The sequence below is a fragment of the Brassica rapa genome, chromosome A01 (genome assembly GCF_000309985.2).
Source record: "Brassica rapa cultivar Chiifu-401-42 chromosome A01, CAAS_Brap_v3.01, whole genome shotgun sequence".
Lineage (NCBI taxonomy): Eukaryota > Viridiplantae > Streptophyta > Magnoliopsida > Brassicales > Brassicaceae > Brassica > Brassica rapa.
In genome coordinates, this window is record NC_024795.2 from 10,547,278 (window position 1) to 10,570,776 (window position 23,499).

General features: G+C 34.6%; 2 protein-coding genes across 4 annotated transcripts; both read left to right on the plus strand.

Annotated features, from left to right (window-relative positions):
- Positions 1-1,802: 1,802 nt before the first annotated feature.
- On the plus strand, positions 1,803-16,768 carry LOC103869176 (2-oxoglutarate-Fe(II) type oxidoreductase hxnY). 3 transcript variants are annotated; one of them, XM_033286738.1, is made up of 11 exons: positions 1,807-5,917; positions 6,056-6,224; positions 6,302-6,382; positions 6,464-6,515; positions 6,648-6,772; positions 6,887-7,001; positions 7,093-7,151; positions 7,222-7,278; positions 7,358-7,402; positions 7,491-7,570; positions 7,677-16,768. In XM_033286738.1, exons 1-10 carry the CDS (start codon positions 5,798-5,800, stop codon positions 7,550-7,552), a joined length of 885 nt encoding a protein of 294 aa, XP_033142629.1. In that variant the 5' UTR covers positions 1,807-5,797; the 3' UTR covers positions 7,553-7,570; positions 7,677-16,768. The 3 variants fall into 3 exon arrangements, 2 of the variants coding, with proteins under 2 accessions (XP_033142628.1, XP_033142629.1); XR_004456070.1 differs by having other exon boundaries at positions 1,804-5,917; positions 7,222-7,402; XM_033286737.1 differs by having other exon boundaries at positions 1,803-5,917; positions 7,222-7,402; positions 7,491-16,768.
- A 700-nt stretch (positions 16,769-17,468) lies between these two features.
- LOC103869185 (peroxisomal acyl-coenzyme A oxidase 1) lies at positions 17,469-21,465 on the plus strand. Its single transcript, XM_009147247.3, has 14 exons — positions 17,469-17,892; positions 17,980-18,088; positions 18,178-18,239; positions 18,308-18,517; positions 18,603-18,690; positions 18,782-18,944; positions 19,072-19,270; positions 19,412-19,609; positions 19,804-19,935; positions 20,229-20,349; positions 20,444-20,554; positions 20,642-20,711; positions 20,807-20,990; positions 21,081-21,465. The coding sequence occupies exons 1-14, from the start codon at positions 17,755-17,757 to the stop codon at positions 21,288-21,290; spliced, it is 1,995 nt and encodes a 664-aa protein (XP_009145495.2). The 5' UTR covers positions 17,469-17,754; the 3' UTR covers positions 21,291-21,465.
- The last annotated feature ends 2,034 nt before the right edge of the window (positions 21,466-23,499 follow it).

The following is a 23,499-nucleotide window of genomic DNA, read 5'->3' on the forward strand; positions in this document are numbered from 1 at the left end:
TTTTTTGCTGCTTAGAAGTTTTTGCTGATTTAATTTATCGTATGTGTTCACAACCATAAAAACTTAGATTTCATATATGCAGGACCGTCTCAAATTATATCAAAACCATGTTAAAAAATATTAACTATATAAGTAACATTACTCTATAGAGTAAACCATTAAAGCAAATCCAACTATTTTATAGTGAAATATAAAAATATTTTCAGTTCAAAAAAAAAATATTAACTATATATTCAATAGCTTTACCTATATATATTTGGGGCTTCTCCTCGAATTATAAACTATAAATTTAATAATACATTTTTAGAAATTTAGATCAAAGTTATGTATTTATTTTAGAAAATTTCTTTATATTTTTTTTTTAGGCTCAGGCTTTGTTCGACTGCTCCACTAATACATGCTATTAGACGACCATTATACTATTAGACGGCCATGCATGCATATTATCCAATGGCATGTGTTTTGACATGATAGTGTAATATTTGAGATTAAATAATACCATAAAATGTGGGTTTTAACCTAGAAAATTACGGATTCAGGTCCAACACTATGATATTCTAAAAATAATAATCTAGCAGAACATGCAAACTTATAATTATAAAACTTTGACAAAAGAAAATGTTCTACATAATATCATCTTTTCTGTTAAAACACACAAAAGACGACTTTTTCTATGGTTTTGGTACTCTTTTTTAGCAAATTTTGATTATACATTTGGTTATCTAACAAATTAGCAGGTGTTTATAAATTACAACATATATGTAAAATTAACGAACGCATGTGTATTTCAAGCTCTAGAGTACGTTTGTGTATTTTACTTGTACTTGATATCTTAACCCAAACCTGACCAAAAAATTTTCAACCGAAACCGAACCGAAATATAAAAATATCCGAATGAAAATTGAGTTAAAAAAATTTGGATATCCAAAATCGATAGTTTATATCCGATATCTGAATGATTACCCAAAATACCCGAACATAGATATAGATAAACCTAAACTTACATCTCCCATTTCCCATTTTTCTCTTCGTCTTCTTTTCTGTGACATTGAAAAAGCAATTGTACATAGTTGAGTTCTCATTTTTTCCATCTTCTTTATAAAAGTTCAATACATACAGAAACTCATATTTATGGCTGGTTACAAATAGGAATCCCATGATTTAAGTTTTTTGCTCCAAGACTGGATTTTCAAAACAATCAAGAGATTTATGCGCAATGCTACTTAACATCATCTTTGTTAAGCCTAAGGTATCAATAAACTCTGAATTTGTGCTTCATGTGCTTAGACGTTCACACTTGTGGATTTACTGTTCTATGGAATTACAGAAACGATGAAAATGATGAATCATAGAAGTTTTTATAAAAATTTGTTAAGTATTCGGTTATTTCGATATATTCGAAATATCTGAATCCAAACTAAAAATATTCGAAACCGATCTGATATGTAAAATAAAATACACAATCTATATATTTTTACTGAAATACCCAAAAATTCGAAATATCCGATTCAAACTTGAACGGAATCTGCACACCCAGACCTACTCTAGAGTTTACACTTTTATCTCTAAAATTTCGCTCAAAAATATCAATACTATTAAAACAGAAGCAATTTTTATCTACTTACAAATAGTCTAGGTTGGACCATTATATTTAATTATATTTCCTATTATTTCTATTCATATCTAATTTAATTATTAAATATACATCATACCTAAAATTAAGGAACTAACTAACTAATCTGTTATTTTTTAAACTAATGAATTTAATTTATATTAATTCGAAATTTAAATAACTAATCAATTATATTTTAGTTATTAATGTAATAAATACTTATATATATATATATCTATTTATTTGTATATATACAACTATATATTAATCCAAATGCAAAAAAAAAAAAATTGTTCAAAACCTTCACCAAATACATAAAAAATATAATTTTTATAGTTAGAGTATTAAATAAATATATATATATATATATATATATTTATATATGATAAAATAAATATTAATAGTAATTATACGATGAAACATGTTACTGTTGATAGGTTTATGAATATATTTTTTACGGGTTACTCAAAGAGACATGGAACATATATATCTAATATAAACTAATTGAACAAATATGTTAACACAAATATATCATAAAACATTACATTAACATGAATCGATGCCAGAGAGTAAGGGTTAGTATTATAATTATTTAAAAATATAATTATATATATAAATTATAAAAATTAAGAATTAAATATAATAAAATATATATATCAAAATAAAATAATAAATATTTACATTTCTATTGCGAATAATGAAATTAACTTTTAAATTTAAAATAAGCCATAGACAAAACATCAAAAAGTATCTAATAACTTGTGAATAACAAAAGTAAAATAACTAAATAAATAAACAATTTTTTTTTCCAAACGTAAATCATTAATTTGTAATAGACATATACATATTATTGATGCTCAAATCTATTTCATTTTTAGTATGCATCCTCTCAAATATTGATCCATTAACAAGATTAAATTTTAGTTGGACTAAAATTGTATTTAAATTGGAATATCACTTTCATAATATATTCACTATTCATCTGATTCATGAATATATATTACAATACTCTAAATATAATAATAAATCAAACCGAATTACATATTGGGTCATCTACCAGCTCAACCGATAACCAGATCTCGGGTTTTAGCGGTTGTTACGGGTTTTATAGAATTTTTAAATAACAGTTTTTTTTTTTGAAAACTAAAATGGATTACATATGAGCCACCGAATTTGCCAATTTTAATGCGGATCGGGTCGGATTTCAAAACATTGAATATAATGTTCTATTTGTAATATCTAAGTGTAGATACAATTAAAATACAAATTTATATCAAATAAATTTGGAATGTTTCGAAAATAATTCCGCGTTTTGAAAGTGCGGATCAAAATCTAGTACTTATATTAAAAATATTGCGAAGCGTAGAAATTAAGTGCGTGGTTACCTTTTCTGGTTCGTAAAGAGACCGGTGAAAACTGGCAGTTACGAGGACATTTTTCTCAAAAATTAAAACTTACGAGGACATCGACATATCTTTATGATCAAATACCAATGTAATAAATGCAAATAAATGACACCGTTTTGTAATATAAAAAAAAATGACACCGTTTTGTATTTCGATTAAATTAGAGATCTCATATGACTTTCACGGGATTAAATTTCCGATTGCATATGACATCACGACTTGCCCTTGGAAAATAGATATATTGACTAGTTTTTTTTCTTTTTTCTTGACTAGGTGATTTATAAAATACAATACTACGTGATACCGTGATTTCTCGACTCATTGTTTCTTAACGCATACATTTAACCGATACTACAAGATGTGCAAATGATTTTTGTGTGTAAATTTTAAATGTGATGCTCATGCTCCATCAGGGGCGGATCCAAGATGGTTTTTAGCATGGGACACTTAACCATTTCAATAACTAAAAGCTTGATATAAGTATACTTAATTAAATTTAACACTAGATGTCAATGAACAAAAAAATTAGGGTGAGGCACATGCCACACCCTCTAATACAGTGGGACCGCCCCTGTGCTCCATCTTTAAGATGGTAAATTTGTAGATTCGATAATTACAACATAGAGTAACCTTTCTGTTTCAAAATACGAGATAAAAATTTCTGCTTTGACATTTTCGAATATAGAATAAAGACAAAACCTCTAAATTAAAGGGGACTAAATCACCACGGAAGTTCTTTACAAGGAAATATATATAGCAACGCATCAAATATACATTTGATAACACTTTTGCACAAGTATTTCAAAGAGTTTAAGATGGGTTCTGATGTACTAATAGTATAATATCATAATAATAATAAAAATAAACATGGGCAAACCACGAAGGGATCGATAAAGAAAGAACATTAATGTGAAAAAAGGACAGGAAGGGGTCGAAAACTAAAAGCAAGTTGGTTCGAGCGTCACCACCTTCACGTGGAAGGGACGTGGAGCTCGAAGTTCTACACTCGATTCCGAATCATAAGACAGCGAAGCACACGTGTGTCCTCCTCGTTTTGCCCCATAACGCTTCATCTCCTCAACTGTCAGATAATAAATCGCCCTAAATTCGATGACTTCCCATATACTCGTAGCACTTCCAGCTACAAGTCGCAAACACACACTTTGACTTAAGACTTAAGACACATATTAATTGTACGATATTATGAACGATGTACCATACGTATTTCCAAAAGAAATGCTGAACTTGGTGTTATAACAGCAAGCACTAACGTCATGCAAAAATCAATGATAATTGATTCATCACCGATAGACAAAATGACAATGTCTATAGTCCTAAAATATAAATTGTCAAATATATATGTAACGAAGATCTTATATAAGAATGTCAATTATATGGTCACTTTTATCCACAAAACTTTTATTTTTACGTTCACTTTATAGATAGCATGTAATAAAAATAAAAATACTCACCGAGACAACCAGTCATAGCCGTCTGATGAAAGTTGGAGGAACCAACATCGTGCACTGCTGACAAAATCCCTCGCACATGCGGCTACGTGCATTTCCAAAAATAATCAAAGTGGCTCGGAAATGGGTTCGGTTCGGGGTGTGGTCCCACGTGTCTTTACCATGTGACCGTCTGAGCTGGCACATGCGATTAACCGCTAAATCAAAACGGCAATAATCATTTGTTTCATTAGATCGATGATCACTAGTTATTAATCTATTGCTTAAAAGCTGTGCCACACGTGCAACCTCGTCATGGATACTCAGATGATCTCTATGCTTTATTTTATTCACGCCTTTATATGCTTGATTTACATATATACCCTTGGCTTGGAATCATATAGTATCATTATTGTTTTTTTTCTTCTTTCAGAAGTGAGTTATTTGCAAATGTAATAAGCATGTTTATAGCTTGGTTGGTGGGATATATATATAATTTTAAAACTAAACGTGTCTTTTATCATTACTAGTATAATTTATACTATATTAAAATAAAATGGAAATACATTTAATATCATAATGACTATTGACTGATTTTAAATAGTTATAATTATCAAGGAAATAAATAAATTATAACATTTTTCTTGATTAGTGTGTAGAATACTAAAATCACACTTGTTGTGAAAATAGAGAGATAATAAGGTTGTGCGACCAAATCAATAATGAGTCGAGATTTTGCAATCAAATATCGGACATACTGATCTCTACATATCACACTATTAAGGAAGCTAAATCACACTATAAATTTATGTTGCCAAGGTGTCTGTTGCTTAAAATGATGAAAGTTGTTCTCCCACAAACTTATATTCTATCTGCCCATCAACCATATACAATCATTCTTTTCTCGAACTTGTCCTCTTTAATCTTTATATCATTGACCGCTGAAAACATTCTTGAGCTTGAACTTGCACCGGCCCAATATCTTCTCTAACCCTTTGTCTTGCGTCTGGTCCAACAGAGACCCATTCAAATGTGTTAACTAAAGTTAAGTCTAAAAACAATCCTCTTTGCATTTTTTCAATTTCGTATGCTTACTGTTAAACACACACACACACAAAAACACATTTGATCGTTTGATCTAAACATATGAGGAAAACGCCGATAAATAAAAAAATACTAAAAAACGTGGATCTTGATGAGACTCTAATTTTGATGGGCCCAAAGCCAGTAAATAAAATACTCAGGTCAGAAATAAAGAAAAAAAGCTGAAACGGTAGTGTATGGTACTTTATGTACATGTTTTGACAAGTACGGATTAGATTTAGAAAAACATGCAACCGAAGATCAGGAGAGTGAGTTTCAACAAAAGAAGTAATGTCAACGGTTCTTCAGCTTCCGATACCGACCTTTCTTGGCCGGAAAAGCTCTCTACTTCCCGATTGATTCGTCAGATTCTCTTCTTTTTCTTCTTCTTGTATCATACACCTAACATTAAATGCTTCTTTGTATTGACTATATAAAATGCTTCTAATTTGAGTTTGGAGCAAACATTATATGTGTGAGCTTTGATGATTATTTTCAATTCTTAGGCTTGTTTGAATCATGGATTCTTCTATCTCACGAATCATGGCGTTCCCGAGGAGTTGATGAAAAGAGTGTTCAAGGAGAGCAAGAACTTGTTCTCTTTTCCTCTTGATGAGAAGATGGTGATGGTTCGACGTGGTTTTAGAGGTTACTCACCTTTGTACGACGAGAAAGGTTCTTATTATTATAGCTCATGACAATTGTTCGATCACTCCAATGAACACGTGAGTAATTCCAGCTTCTCGTAACAGGTGATTCTAAGGAGATATTCACTTTTGGATCTTCAGAGGGAGTTTTAGGTCAACATTACCCTAATAAATGGCTTTCTGAAGGTAAAAAAAAGTTTGTTGTATAATCATAATTTCTTATTTTGTTTATGTTTATTTGATCTATTTTATGGATTTTATTATTAGACCTTTTGCCGCTATGGAGGCCAACCATGGAACGCTACTATAAAAGTGTTGTATAAGTACCAGGAAATGCTTATTGACAATATTTTTAAACCTTCTACAACTAGCTATTCAATTTTGTTGTTTGGTTCTCGTATAATATTGAATTATTTTTATTTCTATTTTATTAAGTTTTTTAATTGCTCATTAGGGATGTTGGCAAGAAATTGCTTGGCCTAGTGGCCTTAGCGTTGGATTTGGAAGAGAACTTCTTTGAAAGATTGGGAGCCTTCAATGATCAAGCAGCAGTTGTTCGCCTCTTACTTTATTCAGGTCTTTAATCACCAAAAATCTTTTGTAGCATGTTTAGGGATAATATTTTCAGTTACAAATGAGTCACTGATTGTGAGATTGGTTTGAGAGTCTTACTTTTTTGTTGCATCACAGGAGAGTTGAATTCATCTGAAGAAGAAGAAGAAGAAGAAACATGTGGGGCCTCTGCTCATTCAGATTTTAGAATGCTAACTCTTCTTGCAACAGATATGGAGTTCCAGGGCTTCAAGTATTAATTAGCATTCATCTCTCATACTTTGCTTATCAAGAAAGACAATTTCCACTTCATTGTTTCTAACAAATGTTTACATACTAAAAAGGTTTGTAGGGATAAAGATAAAGAACCAAATGTTTGAGAAGATGTCCCTGGAATTAAAGGTTATACTAACACTTTGACTGACACTGTATTGTAAACCGTAACTTATGAGGACGTTTGTGTAAACAACCAGTGCTTTTATTGTCAACATCAGAGACCTCATGGAGAGATGGACTAATGGGCTTTTCCGGTACACAACAAAAGTTCCACTCTTTCATTTCAGGGCATTATATTGATTTCAAAACCTCACTCTTATGTGCGTTTTATAGATCAACAATGCATAGAGTGTGTCAGTTGGAGAAGAACGTTACTCGGTATGAACATACACACATTTCTTGTGTTGCGACTCTGTTTTACTAATCATCATTCTATCTAATATTTGTTGGTTTGATTACTTGAAAGGTGGCTGTATTTCTAGATCCAGACCCAAACTGTGTTGTGGAGTGCTTGGAGAGTTGCTTTAGTGAAACATCCCCTCCTAGGTATTATCTGAATTTTGATTGTTAAGGGTGAATTTCAACTAATAAAATGTTTTGGTCTTTAATCGGAAAACCAAAAAGGTTGATTTGTGAATATATTTCCCCTCAGGTTTCCACTGGTCCGAACCAGTGATTATTTCCACGACCGATTCAGCCAATCCCTCATCTCGAGACTTTGCCTTATTAATAAAAAAACTTGTGTGTTGTGTCATCAAAAACTCGGAAGTTTCTGCTGCCTCTACGTTGTTGATAAACCTTAATATTGTTATATATGGTCCTTGTGACTAGATGGGCCAAAACGATAAGACTAAGAGCATGCTGAATTTCGAAAAACAGTTCTCTATGCTACTTATAAAACTGTTTGATGTTGTTGTGTCTTTAATAAGGCATGTCTTGAACAAGGACTCTTCTATGTAGAGTCATGACGTCCCAGAAGAATTGATATAAGGGGGTGTTTTCATGGATAGCAAAGACTTCTTTAACCTCCCACAAGAGGAAAATATAGCATACAATCCTGCAAAGTAGATATTACTACAAACCATGGAATCTTACTACAAGAATGTCCTGTAAGCTTGCCGGTTCCTTTTTTATTTTTCTGCAAAGTAATTATTGAACAAAAAATTGGATCATCATAGATGCAGGTCTTCTCTAAACATTTCAAATTGAAAATAGGTTTCAAGTTTGTATTAACAGTTAGATTTGAACTTTGATGGTAGGGATACATATAAGCTATTCTAGGCGATGAGATCGGTAGTACAAATATGTGCAACCTTATGTGCATGTGTGTGTTCTTGAAATATTCAACTTATAAAAGAGATATGTAATTTCATATATATCTCCTCCTTTGATCTTCCATTTTAGTTTCCTAGATTGACTTGCTTGTTGGTGTTTGATATTTTGCTTTGCTGCTTTAAGGTCTGTGTGTAGGTGGTGCAGTCGTATTAATGGTAACTCAGCTCAAATCTAAATTTCTAGAGACCTGACTTCTTCGATTGATGAACTTATACAAAATCAATGCAAGGCTCAAATTGATGACATAATCGAATCAATGCAAGACTTTAGAGAAAAAAAAACTCTAGTTTATTATCTTTCAAAGACTGGTTATCAAAAGCAACACTACAATGACTTATATAGGTTATAAGAGTCATCTAAATCTCCAAACTCACCTAAAAATAGGAAAACTAATAAAATGAAAACATAACAAGAAAAGGAAATCTGTTAAATGAAAGCCGACAAAGAAAAATGGTCGCTTGGCGCTGAAAGTATCATGATGCTGCATCAGGTCTCTTGGGGTTAGAAATATTCGACTTCGAATCGGGCACTGGATCAAAGATACCGAACATTAAACACGTCTGAGGTCCTGATGTTAGCCCGAAGTTGCAGGCGATAAGCATTGTCATTAATACGCTCGAGAACCTCGAGAGGACCAATCTTCTTCGCTTTGAGTTTGTTATACGCATGAGCTGGCATCCTGCCTTTAGTGAGAAATGCCCATACAAGGTCACTGAACTCGAAGACAAGCCGTAATTTATGTTAATCAACATCAGCCTTGTATTTAATTGCAGATGATTCCAAATTCACAATAACCTTCTCACGCACTTGATGAATGTTGTCGATGAAGTCATCAGCGACACCATGAAGCCGTGTGTTGTCTGGAAGAGTGGACAAGTCCAAGGAACCTCGAGTAAGAACACCATATATAACTTGGAAGGGACTGAATCCAGAACTTCTATTGAGCGCATGGTTATGAGCAAACTCAACTTGAGGAAGATTTGAATCCCATGTCTTAGTAAATCCCCAACGAGGTAACGAAGCAAGTTTCCTGAAGAGCAGTTTGTGACCTCAGTTTGTCCATCCGTTTGAGGATGATATGCATAACTCATGTCGAGGCTTGTACCAACATTTTTCAAAGCGATTGCCAAATGATCCAAGAACTGTGAATTACAATAAGAAATTATAGAAGTCGATAAACCATGAAAACGATACACCTCTCGAAAGAATAGAGTTCTGACTTATAAAGCGTTCGTTGTACGTTTGCAAGGCACAAAGTGGACCATTTTTCGAAAATCGATCAACAATGACAAATATGGAGTCAAAACCTTTTTGCGTACGAGGAAGTCCCAAGACAGGACCATAGTGTGTTTGGATTGGTCAAGGAAGATAAAGACCAGCGTTTGTTGCGTGCCCTTTTGAGGTTTGGCACATCATACAACGCTCGACGAATCTGTCCACATCACGCCGTATGGACGGCCAATAGTAATATTTGGAAATCAAATGTAAATTCATGCCGCATTCGATATATCCTTCATTATGTATCTCTGCAATGAGTTGAATACGGATACTACAATCAGGGACGCAAAGTCGATCTTCATAAAAAAAATAGCCATTTTGAAGCGTATAGTCACGCGATGTACCTGCTTGAGCGTCCAAGAGAATGCGGCCAAGAAATGCATCAGAAAAGTACATGTCCGCGAAAGCTGCGAAGCATGGGACAGAGACGTACAAAACAGCCAATACGGAATGTCGACGGCTCATTGCATCATCGACTCGATTCGACACACCAGAAATGTGTTTAATAACAAAAGAAAATTACTGCAGATAAGACACCCACGCAGCATGACGAGCGGATACTTTGTCCTGACTGTTCAAGTGCTTCAATATGTCATGGTTGGTGAATAGAACAAACTCCCTATGGAAAAGATAATGTCTCCAATGCTTAATTGCTTGAACTACAACGTAAAACTCAACATCGTAGGTACTGTAGCGAGCTATGGCGCCTCCCAATTTCTCGTTAAAGAACACTATTATTCTGTTAGATTGACTCAAGACCGCACCAATTCCTGTTTTGGATGCATCATAACGTAGCTCAAACACTTGAGTGAGATCAGGCAGAGCCAAAATAGGAGCTGTCATCAGCTTTGTTTTGACAATCTCGAAAATTACACCTGCCTCAGGAGTCCACGTGAAGGTACTGTTTCGACGAATGCAGTCCGCAAGTGGCGCCATCAAGCTACTAAATTGTGGAACAAATCGACGATAAAAAGATGCCATACCATGAAAACTTCGTCTCAAACAGCGTAGTAGGAGTTAGCCACGATTTTATTGCATCCACTTTAATTGGATCCACAACGAACCCCTCTACAAAAGCAATATAACCGAGAAAGTGAACCTTAGGAGAGTCAAACTAACACTTCTTCAATGTAGGATAGAGTTGATCACAATGAAGGACAAGAAGTACTTCTCGTAAGTGCATGAGGTGCTCAGCTAAAGTCATGCTAAAGATCAAAATATCATCAAAATAAACGACCACAAATTTGCCAATAAAAGAATGCAAAGATTGGTTCATGACGCGCATAAAGGTGCTCAGAGAATTTGACAAACCGAAAGGCATGACAAGCCATTCAAAAAGTCCTTCCCGAGTTTTAAATGTCGTCTTCCACTCATCTCATGGCCTGATTCGTATCTGATGATATCTTCTTCGAAGGTCAAGCTTAGAGAAAATCATTGCAGTGCTTATCTGGTCCAATAGATAATCAAGATGAGGGATGTGAAATCTGTAGCGCACTGTTATCTTATTAATAGCACGACTATCAACACAAATTTTCCACGAGCCATCTTTCTTTGGAATAAGTAATGCTGGTACTGCACAAGGACTTAAACTCTCATGTAAAAATCATTTGACCATAAGATCTTTAACATGTCGTCTAAGGTCTTCATGCTCACTTGGACTCATGCGGTAATGAGCTCGATTGGGAAGAACTGCGTCTGGATCTAGATCAATGAGGTGTTGAATATCTCTGAGCGGGGAAGACCAGGTGGTAAGTCGCTGGGAAATAAATCGTGAAATTCGTCCAACAATGTTGTGAAGTCAGATGGAATCAGTGGAATTGTAGAAGAAACCAATGAGTTCACCAGTATGAGACACACCCTTCTTCTCGTAGTGCCATCTCGAAAGGTTTTCGTTGAAGAATGAGGACATGCGCTGAAGATGTACTTTTCTTCTCTGGTAATGACGGTTGGAGAGTAAAATTGTGATTGTTATGGTGAAAGCTATAAGTGTTGTGATACCCATCATGTTGAATCCGATGATCAAATATCCATGGCCGGCCTAGGAGTAGGTGACATGCGTCCATTCAAGCTACATCACAGTGAATTTTATCTTTGAATGTTCCTCCAATTGAGTAAGAGATGAGAGTACGGCGAGTGATGAGAAGGTCTGTTTTATGATCCAGCCAATCCAATTTATAAGGACATGGGTAGAGTTCCGTTGGGAGCTTTAGTTTGTTGATGACATCTTTGGCTACCACATTTTCACTGCTACCCGAATCAATGATAAACTTGCAAACTTTACCATCAATGGTGCACTTAGAGTGGAACAGGGTATGTCGTTGAGGGTCTTCGTCCATGATTCGTGGAGCAAGACACACATGGCAAACCATGAGACATGGTCCATTATCAGCGACAAGATCCTCTCTTTCTTTAATGGTTTCTGGCACTTCTTCACATATATGACCTCACCATTGTTATCAGAAGCATCGAGTAAGAGACCTCGGCGGTTATGAGTTGGGAAATTAGCTTGGCGATGACCAATGTCTCCACATGAAAAGTAACAAAGAGAGCTTAGTCGAGAAGTGTTCTTGTGTGTGAACATAACAATGGTTGTGTCACTTTTACGAGGGATGTATGCGTCAGTTGAAGTGGTTTGTGTAGGAGTACGGGACGGACGAGCTGTGGACTAAGATTGTATTTTCAATGGTGAGGGCCTGTTGATGAGCTTCCGACAAGGTTAATGGGTTGAACAAATTGATTGTGTGCTGAATTTGCTGACGAAGGCCTGCAGTGAATCTAACAGCGAGTTGGCGCTCATAATCTTGAATATCAACCTGAGTAAGTAGTAAGAAAAATTTTGTTGAATATTCTACAACAAAACGAGATCCCTGACATATGTTATGTAGTCTCTGGAACATAAGCTGATCATATTTATAAGGCAGGAATGTTTTATTGAGTTTCGATTTAAGCTTGTCCCAAGGCATTATCTTAAGCTTCCTGAGATGAGCTCGTGTAGATTTCAATTGCGTCCACCATGCTGCTGCTCTATTTCGAAATTGCATTGTAAGAACATGAGCACAACAGTCCATTGGTGCTATTTTGAATTCTAGCATTTCTTCAACTGTGACAATCCAGTCGAGAAGTTTTCCAGCCGAGGAGTTGCCATGGAATTCTGGAATCTCTGTTTTAAATCATGTTTCCCATTGAAAACCTTCATTGACTCCTTCACCAGCATCACGTGCAAGTGTGCGGTTATTACGGAGAGGGTCAAACAGATTATCAGCAAACTGGTTCTCATCTCCATCATCTTCTCTGTCTGTGTCGTCGGCTTTGTTATTGGCGGGGATGTCAACAAGGGGTGAGGGTGCATTTCCTTGAACATTGAGGTTCTGGTGGATGGCAGTGATGTTTTGCATCTGGGCTTTAAGCTCAGCGATTGCATCACGGGTAATTTCTGCTTCGGTTCAAACATGAACTCGTCTTGGTCTTGCCATGTTGAATGGAAAAATTCAAGGAGCGTAGCAAAGCTCTGATACCAACATGACGCAGCGTATCAATGGTAACTCAGCTCAAATCTAGGGATTTGGGTTACTCTAGAGACCTGACTTCTTGGGTTGATGAACTTAATCAAAATCAACGCAAGGCTCTCGAATTGATGACAAAATCGAATAAGGTTTTAAAGAAAACTCTAGTTTATTATTTTTCAAAAACTGATTATCAAAAGCAACACTACAATGACTTATATAGGCTATAAGAGTTGGCTAAATCTCCAAACTCAATTTTTTTTTGTTTAACTCTCCAAACTCAGCTAAAAATAGAAAAACTATTAAAAATAAAACATAAAAAGAAAAAATAATCTGTTAAAAGAAAGCCGACAAAAAAATGGTTGCTTGGCGATGAAGGTATCATGATGCTGCATCAGTGGGAAATGCTCTGCTTGATTGCCTTGGCATTGGATATAGATGAGGACTTCTTCGAACAAGTCGGAGACTTAATGATACTATAGATTTTTTTCGCCTTTTATGCTCTATATCCAGGTATCTACGTACATCAATTTCTGGTTAGATTGATATTATTTAGGGGCCCCTATTATTTATAATGAACTTTGATAAGAGTTGGATCTTTACAAAGCAAGGGTACATTTATCAAAATATATGTAACCAGTGGATCATATCTGCATCTGTTATGATTATAGATGAAGTGGTTTGTGCACAAAAAAAAGGTGAAGTGGTTTAGTCGGATGTAGAAACATATGGGGCCTCAGCCACTCAGATTTTGGAATGGTCACTTTTCTTGACTGATGAAGTTCCAGGACTTCAGGTGAATATTTCTTAGTCTTTTTTTCTTACATCCAAATATTTCTTAGTTTAGATTGTAAATGTTTTCATACACTTTCTCTTTTAGCAATGTCCTTAGGCTATCAGCAACATTGAGATAAACATTTGGGTTTCTGAAAAACAAATATAAGTATTTAAAATAAAAGAAACTATCACAGGCTGACAGGTGTAGTATAAATGGTCTTAACCGTTTACAATAAGACATCTGTAGAAAAGTTTTTTTAAAAGGTTGGCGTGAGCTCTTCCCGGAGAGACGTCCCACTCTCTCTTTCTAACTTTTTCTGATTTTTCTACTTTTATATTATTGAGAGACTATAAGAGAGCTTCACATTGCTCGTGCCCTTAGAACATCTACATTGATGAGTTTTTCACTAATTATATTAATATTTAATTGGTGAATTTCTCAGGAAAAAGAAAGAGAAATTTATAGTAAAAGCTTTTCTGAATCAAATATTAGTATAATTAGTGAAAAATTATGGTGAGACACACTAATGTTTTTACACCGTATTTGAACTCATTTTTAGGTTTATAAAGACACATGGAGACAGACACTTATTTGGGAAAACGTACCTGAAATTCGAGTGTTAGTTTACCTTGTAGCTTCTCGATTTTGGAGGTTTGTTGATTAGAGCTAGCCTACGCAGCTTTAGTCTCTAGTCTATGGCTTTTTGTTACGAAATGTGAAGAAAAGTTTTTGATTGAAATAATGAAATGTTAGTATTCGACTTTTACGTTTTGCATGAAATTGTGCTCTCTCTCTCTCTCTCTCTCTCTCTCTCTCTCTCTCTCTCTCTCTCTCTCTCTCTCTCTCTCTCTCTCTCTCTCTCTCTCTCTCTCTCTCTCTCTCTCTCTCTCTCTCTCTCTCTCTCTCTGCCTTGATCGAACCCATGAGCTGGACTGCTGGAGCATAGTCCACATACCAAATGGCATGAAATTGTGCTATTAAGAATACAATTTATTGTCGTTCACATGGATGCAGAGTTACCATTGTGGTTTGCAGAATTTTAGATGAATCTGTTTATCTTAATGTCAAAAAAAAAACTTCCTCCATCTTAAACTCGATATAATTTCAAGTTCTTAACACATATTAAAAAGATAAGAAGATAAATTAGTATAAAAACTACATTAAAATTATAAAATAATGTTTATTTGGAAAAATTTCCAGAAAAATGTTCTAACTAAATTTAGTTAACCTTTTTAATGCTTTATTTTTTTGCTATTCAATTTAATACTTCAAATAGTGATTTTTTTTAATTTTATTATACTAATTTTAAAATATGATCATTTTAATACTGAAAGTCTGAAATTGTGTTTATTTTAAGAAAAATTATTAATACGCCTTTAAACAAAATTTAAATGATTTTTCAAATTAAAAACAAATCATTAGGAATAAAAGGAACTAAATCGCTTATAACCTAATACTTTTTACTTCTAATTTTAAATTTTAATATTATATTTAATTTAATTTGTGGAACATAATACTAGTATATTTATTTTTCATTCAAAAATAATTTCATCCAAACTTTAGTTATTTTTGTTCCAAAAGGTTTAAAACTAAATTAGAAAAAATAAGATTTTTTTAAAAGCTACTCTCTCTCTTCTCACTGTTCTCTCTCTGGATCTTTCACGGGGGAAAAGAAGAGACGAGAAGCTTCACTTTCGATTCAATCTTATGATTGAATCGATTTTTTGGGTGTAAATATTTCCGATCTGCAGATCGATTGTGTGTTTTCGCAAGGCGAATTCTCTCTTCGCTAAGGAGATTTAGTTTCGCCAAAGGCGATTTTGATGTGTAGCAGTTTCATCCAAATCGAATTGTTTATCAATCTTTCTTCGATTGGTTAAAACATAAATAAACCTTTTAGATCGATTCTTCTCTTTGTTTTTACTTAATAATATACCGTCTAGTTAAGATGTTTGTTTTCTCTTATTATTTAGATACGCTCAGGTTTTGATTCGGAGATGGTGTCATCCTTTGTTTCGAGTTCGAGCAGAGTCTCCATGATAATCAAAACCTCAGATTTGGAACGCGCTTTGAAGATACACGGTAGCGTTCTGACAAGATTCTATCTTTGATTCTACTGAAGCTTTTCCCTGGATAAATTCTAGCAGTTGGAGAAGATGACCTTGAAATCGACGGCGATTGGAGGCATGAATAACGTGCAAGCAGCCTCAAACAAGTTTTGAAATGAAGATCCGTGAGTTTTCGGCACTGCCTTCTTCTTTCACGGACTGGAAGAGATGAAGCCATGAGTTGACCACGTATTCATCATGCAATCTATCATTATCTTTAAGATATGGGCTTTATCTGGGCCAAATTGTATTCTAAACTGTTTGTAACAATGTCATTTGAGCTTTCGTTTATTGAAAACGAAAGTTGACAAAAAATTTTTTTAAAAAAATTGATTTAAAAAAAAATTCTTTTGAAACTTATCAATGCTTTTATAAAACATAATTTCATTATTAAAATAAACACAATATATTAAAATGAACAAAATAATTATTCAACTACTAAATTTAATATTAAAAGTTTTAATAAAATTTAGTTGATGTATTTTTATAGATTTTTATTTATTTATTTTGTAACGATAAATTTATTTATAACAATATTTAATTTATCTACGCAGTTGAATGAAAAAAACATGTTTAGAAATTTAAGTTTGATTTGTAATGAAAAACATGTCTTCCCTAAAAAATAATACTCAGTCAACGATATATAAACTAAAAAACCGTGGGATTTGGACGGAGTTTACGTATTTGGACCATACTGCTACACGTGACTGATTTTCTGTGGTTCTAGCTTAAGCGACAATTTTTTTTTTAAAACGAAGTAGTGTCTTATAACAAAACGACAATAGTTGCCTACTTTTCTTTTGACGTTGTCAAGACCTAACACCTAAAACAGATTGATGGGAAACAAAACTTAAAATCGAATTTTACTACGCTGCATACATAGTTGACAAGCAAATCCATTGGACGGAGAAAATGAGCAAAAACATTAACAATAATTTGGAAATTCATTATATTTATAATAAAGTTTGTTTGGTAAACATGTTACGAATTATGTTGTTTATTAAAAAATCTCGAATTACCCATACATAATGCAATACAAGCATGCAGGCCCGCCTCAAAAAACTTTTGAACCCGTGGCAAAATGATATAATATTTTCTTTAAACATAAATATCTATACTAATTTAAATTTTTTTGGGCTTTGATCTTTAATTTTTTACAAAAAATTGGGCCATTTTTCAATACTATTTATACAAAAAACAATTTGGACCCTAGGCTCATGCCCCCTTTGCCATCTTTCTAAGCCGGCACTGCAAGCATGATGCGACCATATCTCTTCACGATAAGAAGGCAAAACGTTATCTTATCTTCAATTTCAAAACGTTTATCATCGTTATCCTACTTCAAATGCATGCGTACATACATGATTGTTCCCATTTGGCCGAATATATATTATTACACGTTTGTCTGATACCACCGTCTTGTTAATAATTTTTCTTTTCAAAACGAGATTTGGTCTCACTATCCATTGAATAAAAATTGTTCTTATACGGAAAAGAATCTAATATTGCTCAGTTTTTACGTGGGTTTCTATTTATTGTCGATACTGTGACACGACTGGATCTGAGATAAACCCGATATTATTCATCTATTTATTTCATAAAAAAAAACTCAAATATTATCTCTCTCTCTTCCAACTACTCAGCAATTAAATCGGTAGAGGCACGGCACCAAAAGCATTTGGCTCTCTCTTCTCTTTGTTATTTTTCTCGGGAAAGTTTTAGGTAATCATGGAGGGAATTGATCACCTAGCCGATGAGAGGAACAAGGCGGAGTTCGATGTCGACGAGATGAAGATCGTCTGGGCCGGTTCTCGCCACGCTTTCGAGGTTTCCGATCGAATCGCCCGCCTCGTCGCCACCGATCCGGTGAGTCTTCTCGATTATATGTATGAATGATTACGGTTAGGGATTCTGTTTCCTGTGTAATCGATTCGTGAATTTCGTGTTATAAAGGTATTCGAGAAAAGCGATAGAGCTAGGCTGAGCAGGAAGGAGCTGTTCAAGAGCACGTTGAAGAAATGTGCTCACGCTTGGAAGAGGATCATCGAGCTTCGTCTCACTGGTATCGATTTTTTGCTTCTCTCACGCACACCCTATTGTTCTTATTAAGAGTTTCGAAATGACGTCGTTTTGATTGTTGTGTGGTTACAGAGGAAGAAGCAGGAAGGTTGAGGTTCTTTGTTGATCAGCCTGCCTTTGTTGATCTTCACTGGGTACCTTCCTTCCGCCTTTATAGATTATAGTTTCTTCTTTGATTCATGTTTTTGTGTTTCTTCTCTAGGGAATGTTTGTGCCTGCTATCAAGGGGCAGGGTACAGAGGAGCAGCAACAGAAATGGTTGTCTCTAGCCAATAAGATGCAGATTATTGGGTGTTATGCACAAACTGAGCTTGGTCATGGCTCTAATGTTCAAGGACTTGAGACAACCGCCACTTTTGATCCCAAGACGGATGAGTTTGTGATCCACAGCCCAACTCAGACTTCATCCAAAGTGAGTATATACTACCAGGACACCTTTGGTTATGAGTATGCACTGTCTCTTACTTGTGTTGACATTTTCATCTGTCTTTGAATAGTGGTGGCCTGGTGGCTTGGGAAAAGTTTCTACACATGCTGTTGTTTACGCTCGTCTCATCACTGACGGCAAAGACTATGGTGTCCATGGTATGTACTGGGAATTTTTTTTTTTTTTATCTTTTTTGTTCCATTTTAACTTGCTTGGTATTTAATTTTATTGCCTAATTTCCTCTTCCAGGATTCATTGTGCAACTGCGTAGCTTAGAAGATCATTCTCCTCTTCCGAATATAATTGTTGGTGATATCGGGACGAAGATGGGTAATGGAGCATACAATTCTATGGACAACGGTTTTCTTATGTTTGATCAAGTTCGCATTCCCAGAGATCAAATGCTCATGAGGTCTTCTTTCTCTTAGTCATTTTGTTTGGTTAATTCATGCTGTACTGATAGTGCTGGAGGAAATGGCTCGTGCTGAAATATGGGCTTATGGTTCTGTGCATTCTTCTCTTCTTCCAAAACGTTTCAGGCTGGCAAGAGTTACGAGGGAAGGAAAATATGTTCCATCGGATGTCCCAAAGCAGCTAATGTATGGTACTATGGTGTATGTGAGACAAACAATTGTGGCAGATGCTTCAAATGCACTCTCTAGAGCTGTTTGCATAGCTACAAGGTACAGCGCAGTGCGGAGGCAGTTTGGCGCCCGGAATGGTGGCATTGAGACTCAGGTACTTCTTATTCACGCTCATTTTACAGGAAAGGATCCTCATGGTTGTTAGTATTATTTTTTCTAACCCTCACTAACGTCGGTGGCCATTATGTTGTCTAGAAAAGGGAATATAATGTATTACTGCATACTATCTTCACAGGTGATTGATTATAAAACTCAGCAAAACAGGCTATTTCCTCTGTTGGCATCGGCATATGCATTCCGATTTGTTGGGGAGTGGCTTAAATGGCTGTACACGGATGTAACTGCAAGACTGCAGGCCAGTGATTTCTCAACATTGCCTGAGGCTCATGCATGCACTGCAGGATTGAAATCTCTCACCACCACAGCCACTGCGGTACGCTCCAGAACTGATCCTTTAAGCTCACTAGACTAGACTAATCGGTTTTGTTCCTCTAGGGGGCCCACCGCTCACATTCCACTCTATTACATAAGTAGATTCCTAAGATTTATCTCATATTGTAATATAAATAAACAGCTCTTGTTGTATTAAGACTTGAAACGTCAGCTTAAGCTTACTGTTGGTTGCAGGACGGCATTGAAGAATGTCGTAAGTTATGTGGTGGACATGGTTACTTGTGGTGCAGTGGGCTCCCTGAGCTGTTTGCTGTATATGTTCCTGCCTGTACATATGAAGGAGACAACATTGTGCTACAGTTGCAGGTATTTGCTATCTAACTTTATTAAGTTCGAACTATTCTCACATACTAGAACAACAGTGTCAGCACGGATAGATTTATTAATGTCTCTCTGGACTTTTGGTTGTGAGCTTTGTCCTTCTTAGATATTATGGTATGCATGTTTTCTCAGTTTCACTGCTTACACACATTTAGCTATATTTTTATGTTTTTTGGTTCATTGTGCTTCCCAAATCTTTCTTTTTTCCAAAGAATAAGAACGGGTCTACTGGCATTTGCGGTTATTCACGTAATTGTTCAAAAAACGGTGTTTTGTAGGTTGCTAGATTTCTCATGAAGACAGTGTCCCAGCTGGGATCTGGAAAGGCTCCTGTTGGCACAACTGCTTATATGGCTCGGGCACAACATCTTTTGCAATGCCGTTCTGGTGTTCAAAAAGGTGAGTTTTCAAGTTCATATGTTTTTTTTTTCCTTCTCCCCGCTACATACGGCTTCCTGGTTAATGATGATGATTTTATTATTTGGGCATTTAGCTGAGGATTGGTTGAACCCTGCTGCGGTAGTGGAAGCTTTTGAAGCAAGGGCTCTGAGAATGGCCGTTGCTTGTGCCAAAAATCTCAGCAAGTTTGAGAATCAAGAACAAGGTAAACTTTTCTAACTCCATGTCAGATCTTTAGCCAAAGGACCAAACTCTACAAAGGTTTCTCACAAAAAAATTCTCATATCTACAGGATTCTCAGAGCTACTGGCCGAGCTGGTTGAGGCGGCAATTGCTCATTGCCAATTGATTGTTGTTTCCAAGTAAGCTTCTTCTTCACCATTTCACATTTTGATCAGATATGCTTGGTGATTCTCTCGAGTCAGCTCCTGAAGTTCACCAACTTTGTCTTGGTTAGGTTCATAGCTAAGCTAGAGCAAGACATAGGAGGCAAAGGAGTAAAGAAACAGCTGAACAATCTGTGTTACATTTACGCTCTCCATATCCTTCATAAACACCTCGGAGATTTCCTCTCAACCAACTCCATCACTCCCAAACAAGCCTCTCTCGCCAATGACCAGCTCCGTTCCTTATACTCACAGGTTCGTCATCTCTCTCAGTTTCTCTGCATTTTGTTCCTTCAAAAGCTGAGTAGTTTATAAAATCAACATGTTTTGTGGTCCTTGTTATAGGTCCGCCCTAATGCGGTTGCGCTTGTGGACGCCTTCAACTACACCGACCATTACTTGAACTCGGTGCTAGGACGTTATGACGGTAATGTATACCCGAAGCTCTTTGAGGAAGCATGGAAGGATCCATTGAACGACTCGGTGGTTCCTGATGGGTACCAGGAATACATTCGACCCTTGATCAAGCAGCAGCTTCGTACCGCCAGGCTCTGAAGAGTTTGCTTTATAACACATTCTTCTTCTCTTTTCAGTATTATTGTCTTGAATAAATTTGCCGGTTTAAAAACTGGCGATACCCTTATTTATGTGTAGCAAATGTAATGGCTGACACATACGTCGGAGTTTTAGTACTATTTTTAAATTATAAATTAAACATAAGTTATGTCTCGTTGCTAAAAGTCTTAATCCTCAATACATTAATCCAACGGCGGTCAATGTTACTTTTCCGAAGATTTAGAATCTAGAGGAGGGTTCAGATCAGTGATAGAGAGAATAGTTAGTTTTTACTTTGATGCAGAACGTCATATTCTCACTATACTGAGAGACACTCCTTGTACCCACTTTACTCATCAAATCATTTTCTAAATTTGGATTCGATCATCTTCCGAGCCTCTGCAAGAGGGATTGTAGTGTCAATATATACTGTTGGATCATGGTTGGGACAAGTGGATGAAACAACAAATAGGTCAACAAAGGTATAGGTAAAAGTGAAGTTTAACGTGGACGGTTTTATTTCACTTGTTATGAAACTTTAGATCAGAAGCTGGTGGTCTTCAACAAGTTTGTTACTACATGTGATACACTCTTTAACATATACTAGGGTTTTGATCTGCGCCTCCACACGGATATTGGTTATTTCATTTTTATAAATTAATATTTACTTTTCATAATTAATTTTATGTATTTTAAGTATGTTGCCATATAATTAATTGTATTCAAAAGATACAGAATGAATAGGGATATATTAGTTATTTTGATATTTTTAGGTTCCTATACATAACCATATAAATTTGAGAAGACCCAACTCGAAACCCACATATAAATTATAAAATCTAAGCGGGACCTTTAAACCCAAAATAATATGATACCCAAAAGAAACAATATATTTGAATGGATACCCGAGTGTCCATGCCTAACTGATTCTATAAGCAAATAATTTTTTTTTATCTCTATGTGTTTGACTAAATTAAGTGAAACAGAAAAAAGTTTTTTATTTAGTAAAATAGTTATATGGTCTGAAAAATTAAGTGACAATATATGTAATACGTTTTAATGTCTTGAATTATGTGTTTGGCTATGTAATTTTTCACCGATTGAAATTAAGATAAAAATAGTAAAATAGACTAAACCAAACTTTTAATCAAATGCAAAACTTGATTATTTTACATTTTGATTTTATAATTGGTACAAAGTTAATTTTGATTAACTAATAAATAAAAATCTACAATATTATTATTTTGTTAATATAATTAATGATGTGATTTATTGTTAAATTAATATAATTAATAAAGTATGTAAGATGAATGAAAATAAGGAAATAAAAGATGTAATAAATCTGTTTGAAAATAAGGTTAGTTCCATAAGTGAAATTACTAAAAGGACAATATACTTATTTTTTATACTGCTATCCATGTTTCAAACAACATTATACTCCTTTTTATATGGCTATCAATGTTTCCAAAAAATTCCTAAATGTACATCGGTTTTAATAATATAGATCTAGAGATTGATCCGCGCACCGTGCGAATATTGGTTCTTATTTAATACATTGATATTTAATTTTCATAATTAATGTTATATATTTTAGATGAGTCGTAATATAACTAATTGTATTCAAAAGACCTGGACCGAATCGGGTAATATGATTATTTTTGGTACAAATATCGAACATGTTTCAGATACATTTGTTATTTAGATATTTTAGGTTCCTATATATTAGAACCGAACTCGTCAAGACCGAGAATGACTCAACTCATAATCCACACATAAATTTATAATATTCAAGCATACGTAATTTTAAAATAATGTTATCCAAAAATAACAACTTGTACATAAATGGATAGCATATGTTCATGCCTAACTGATTTTATAAACTAATAAAAAGACTATTTCTATGTGTTTGGCTAAATTAAGTGAAATAAAAAGAATTTTTTATTTAGTAAAATAATTATATGGAGTAAAAATTTAAGTGACAATAAATATAATACATTTTTATTATTTTGATTTAAGTTATCATTTTATTCACAAAAATGTTTTTGAATTTTTTTGGCTACGTAATTTCCACCGATTGAAACTAAAATATATAAAAAAAAGTTTTAGTAAAACAAACTAAAACGTACGTTCAACCATATGCAAAAAAACAGTTATTTTACATTTTGATTTATAATTGACACAAAGTTAATATTGATTAACTAATAAATAA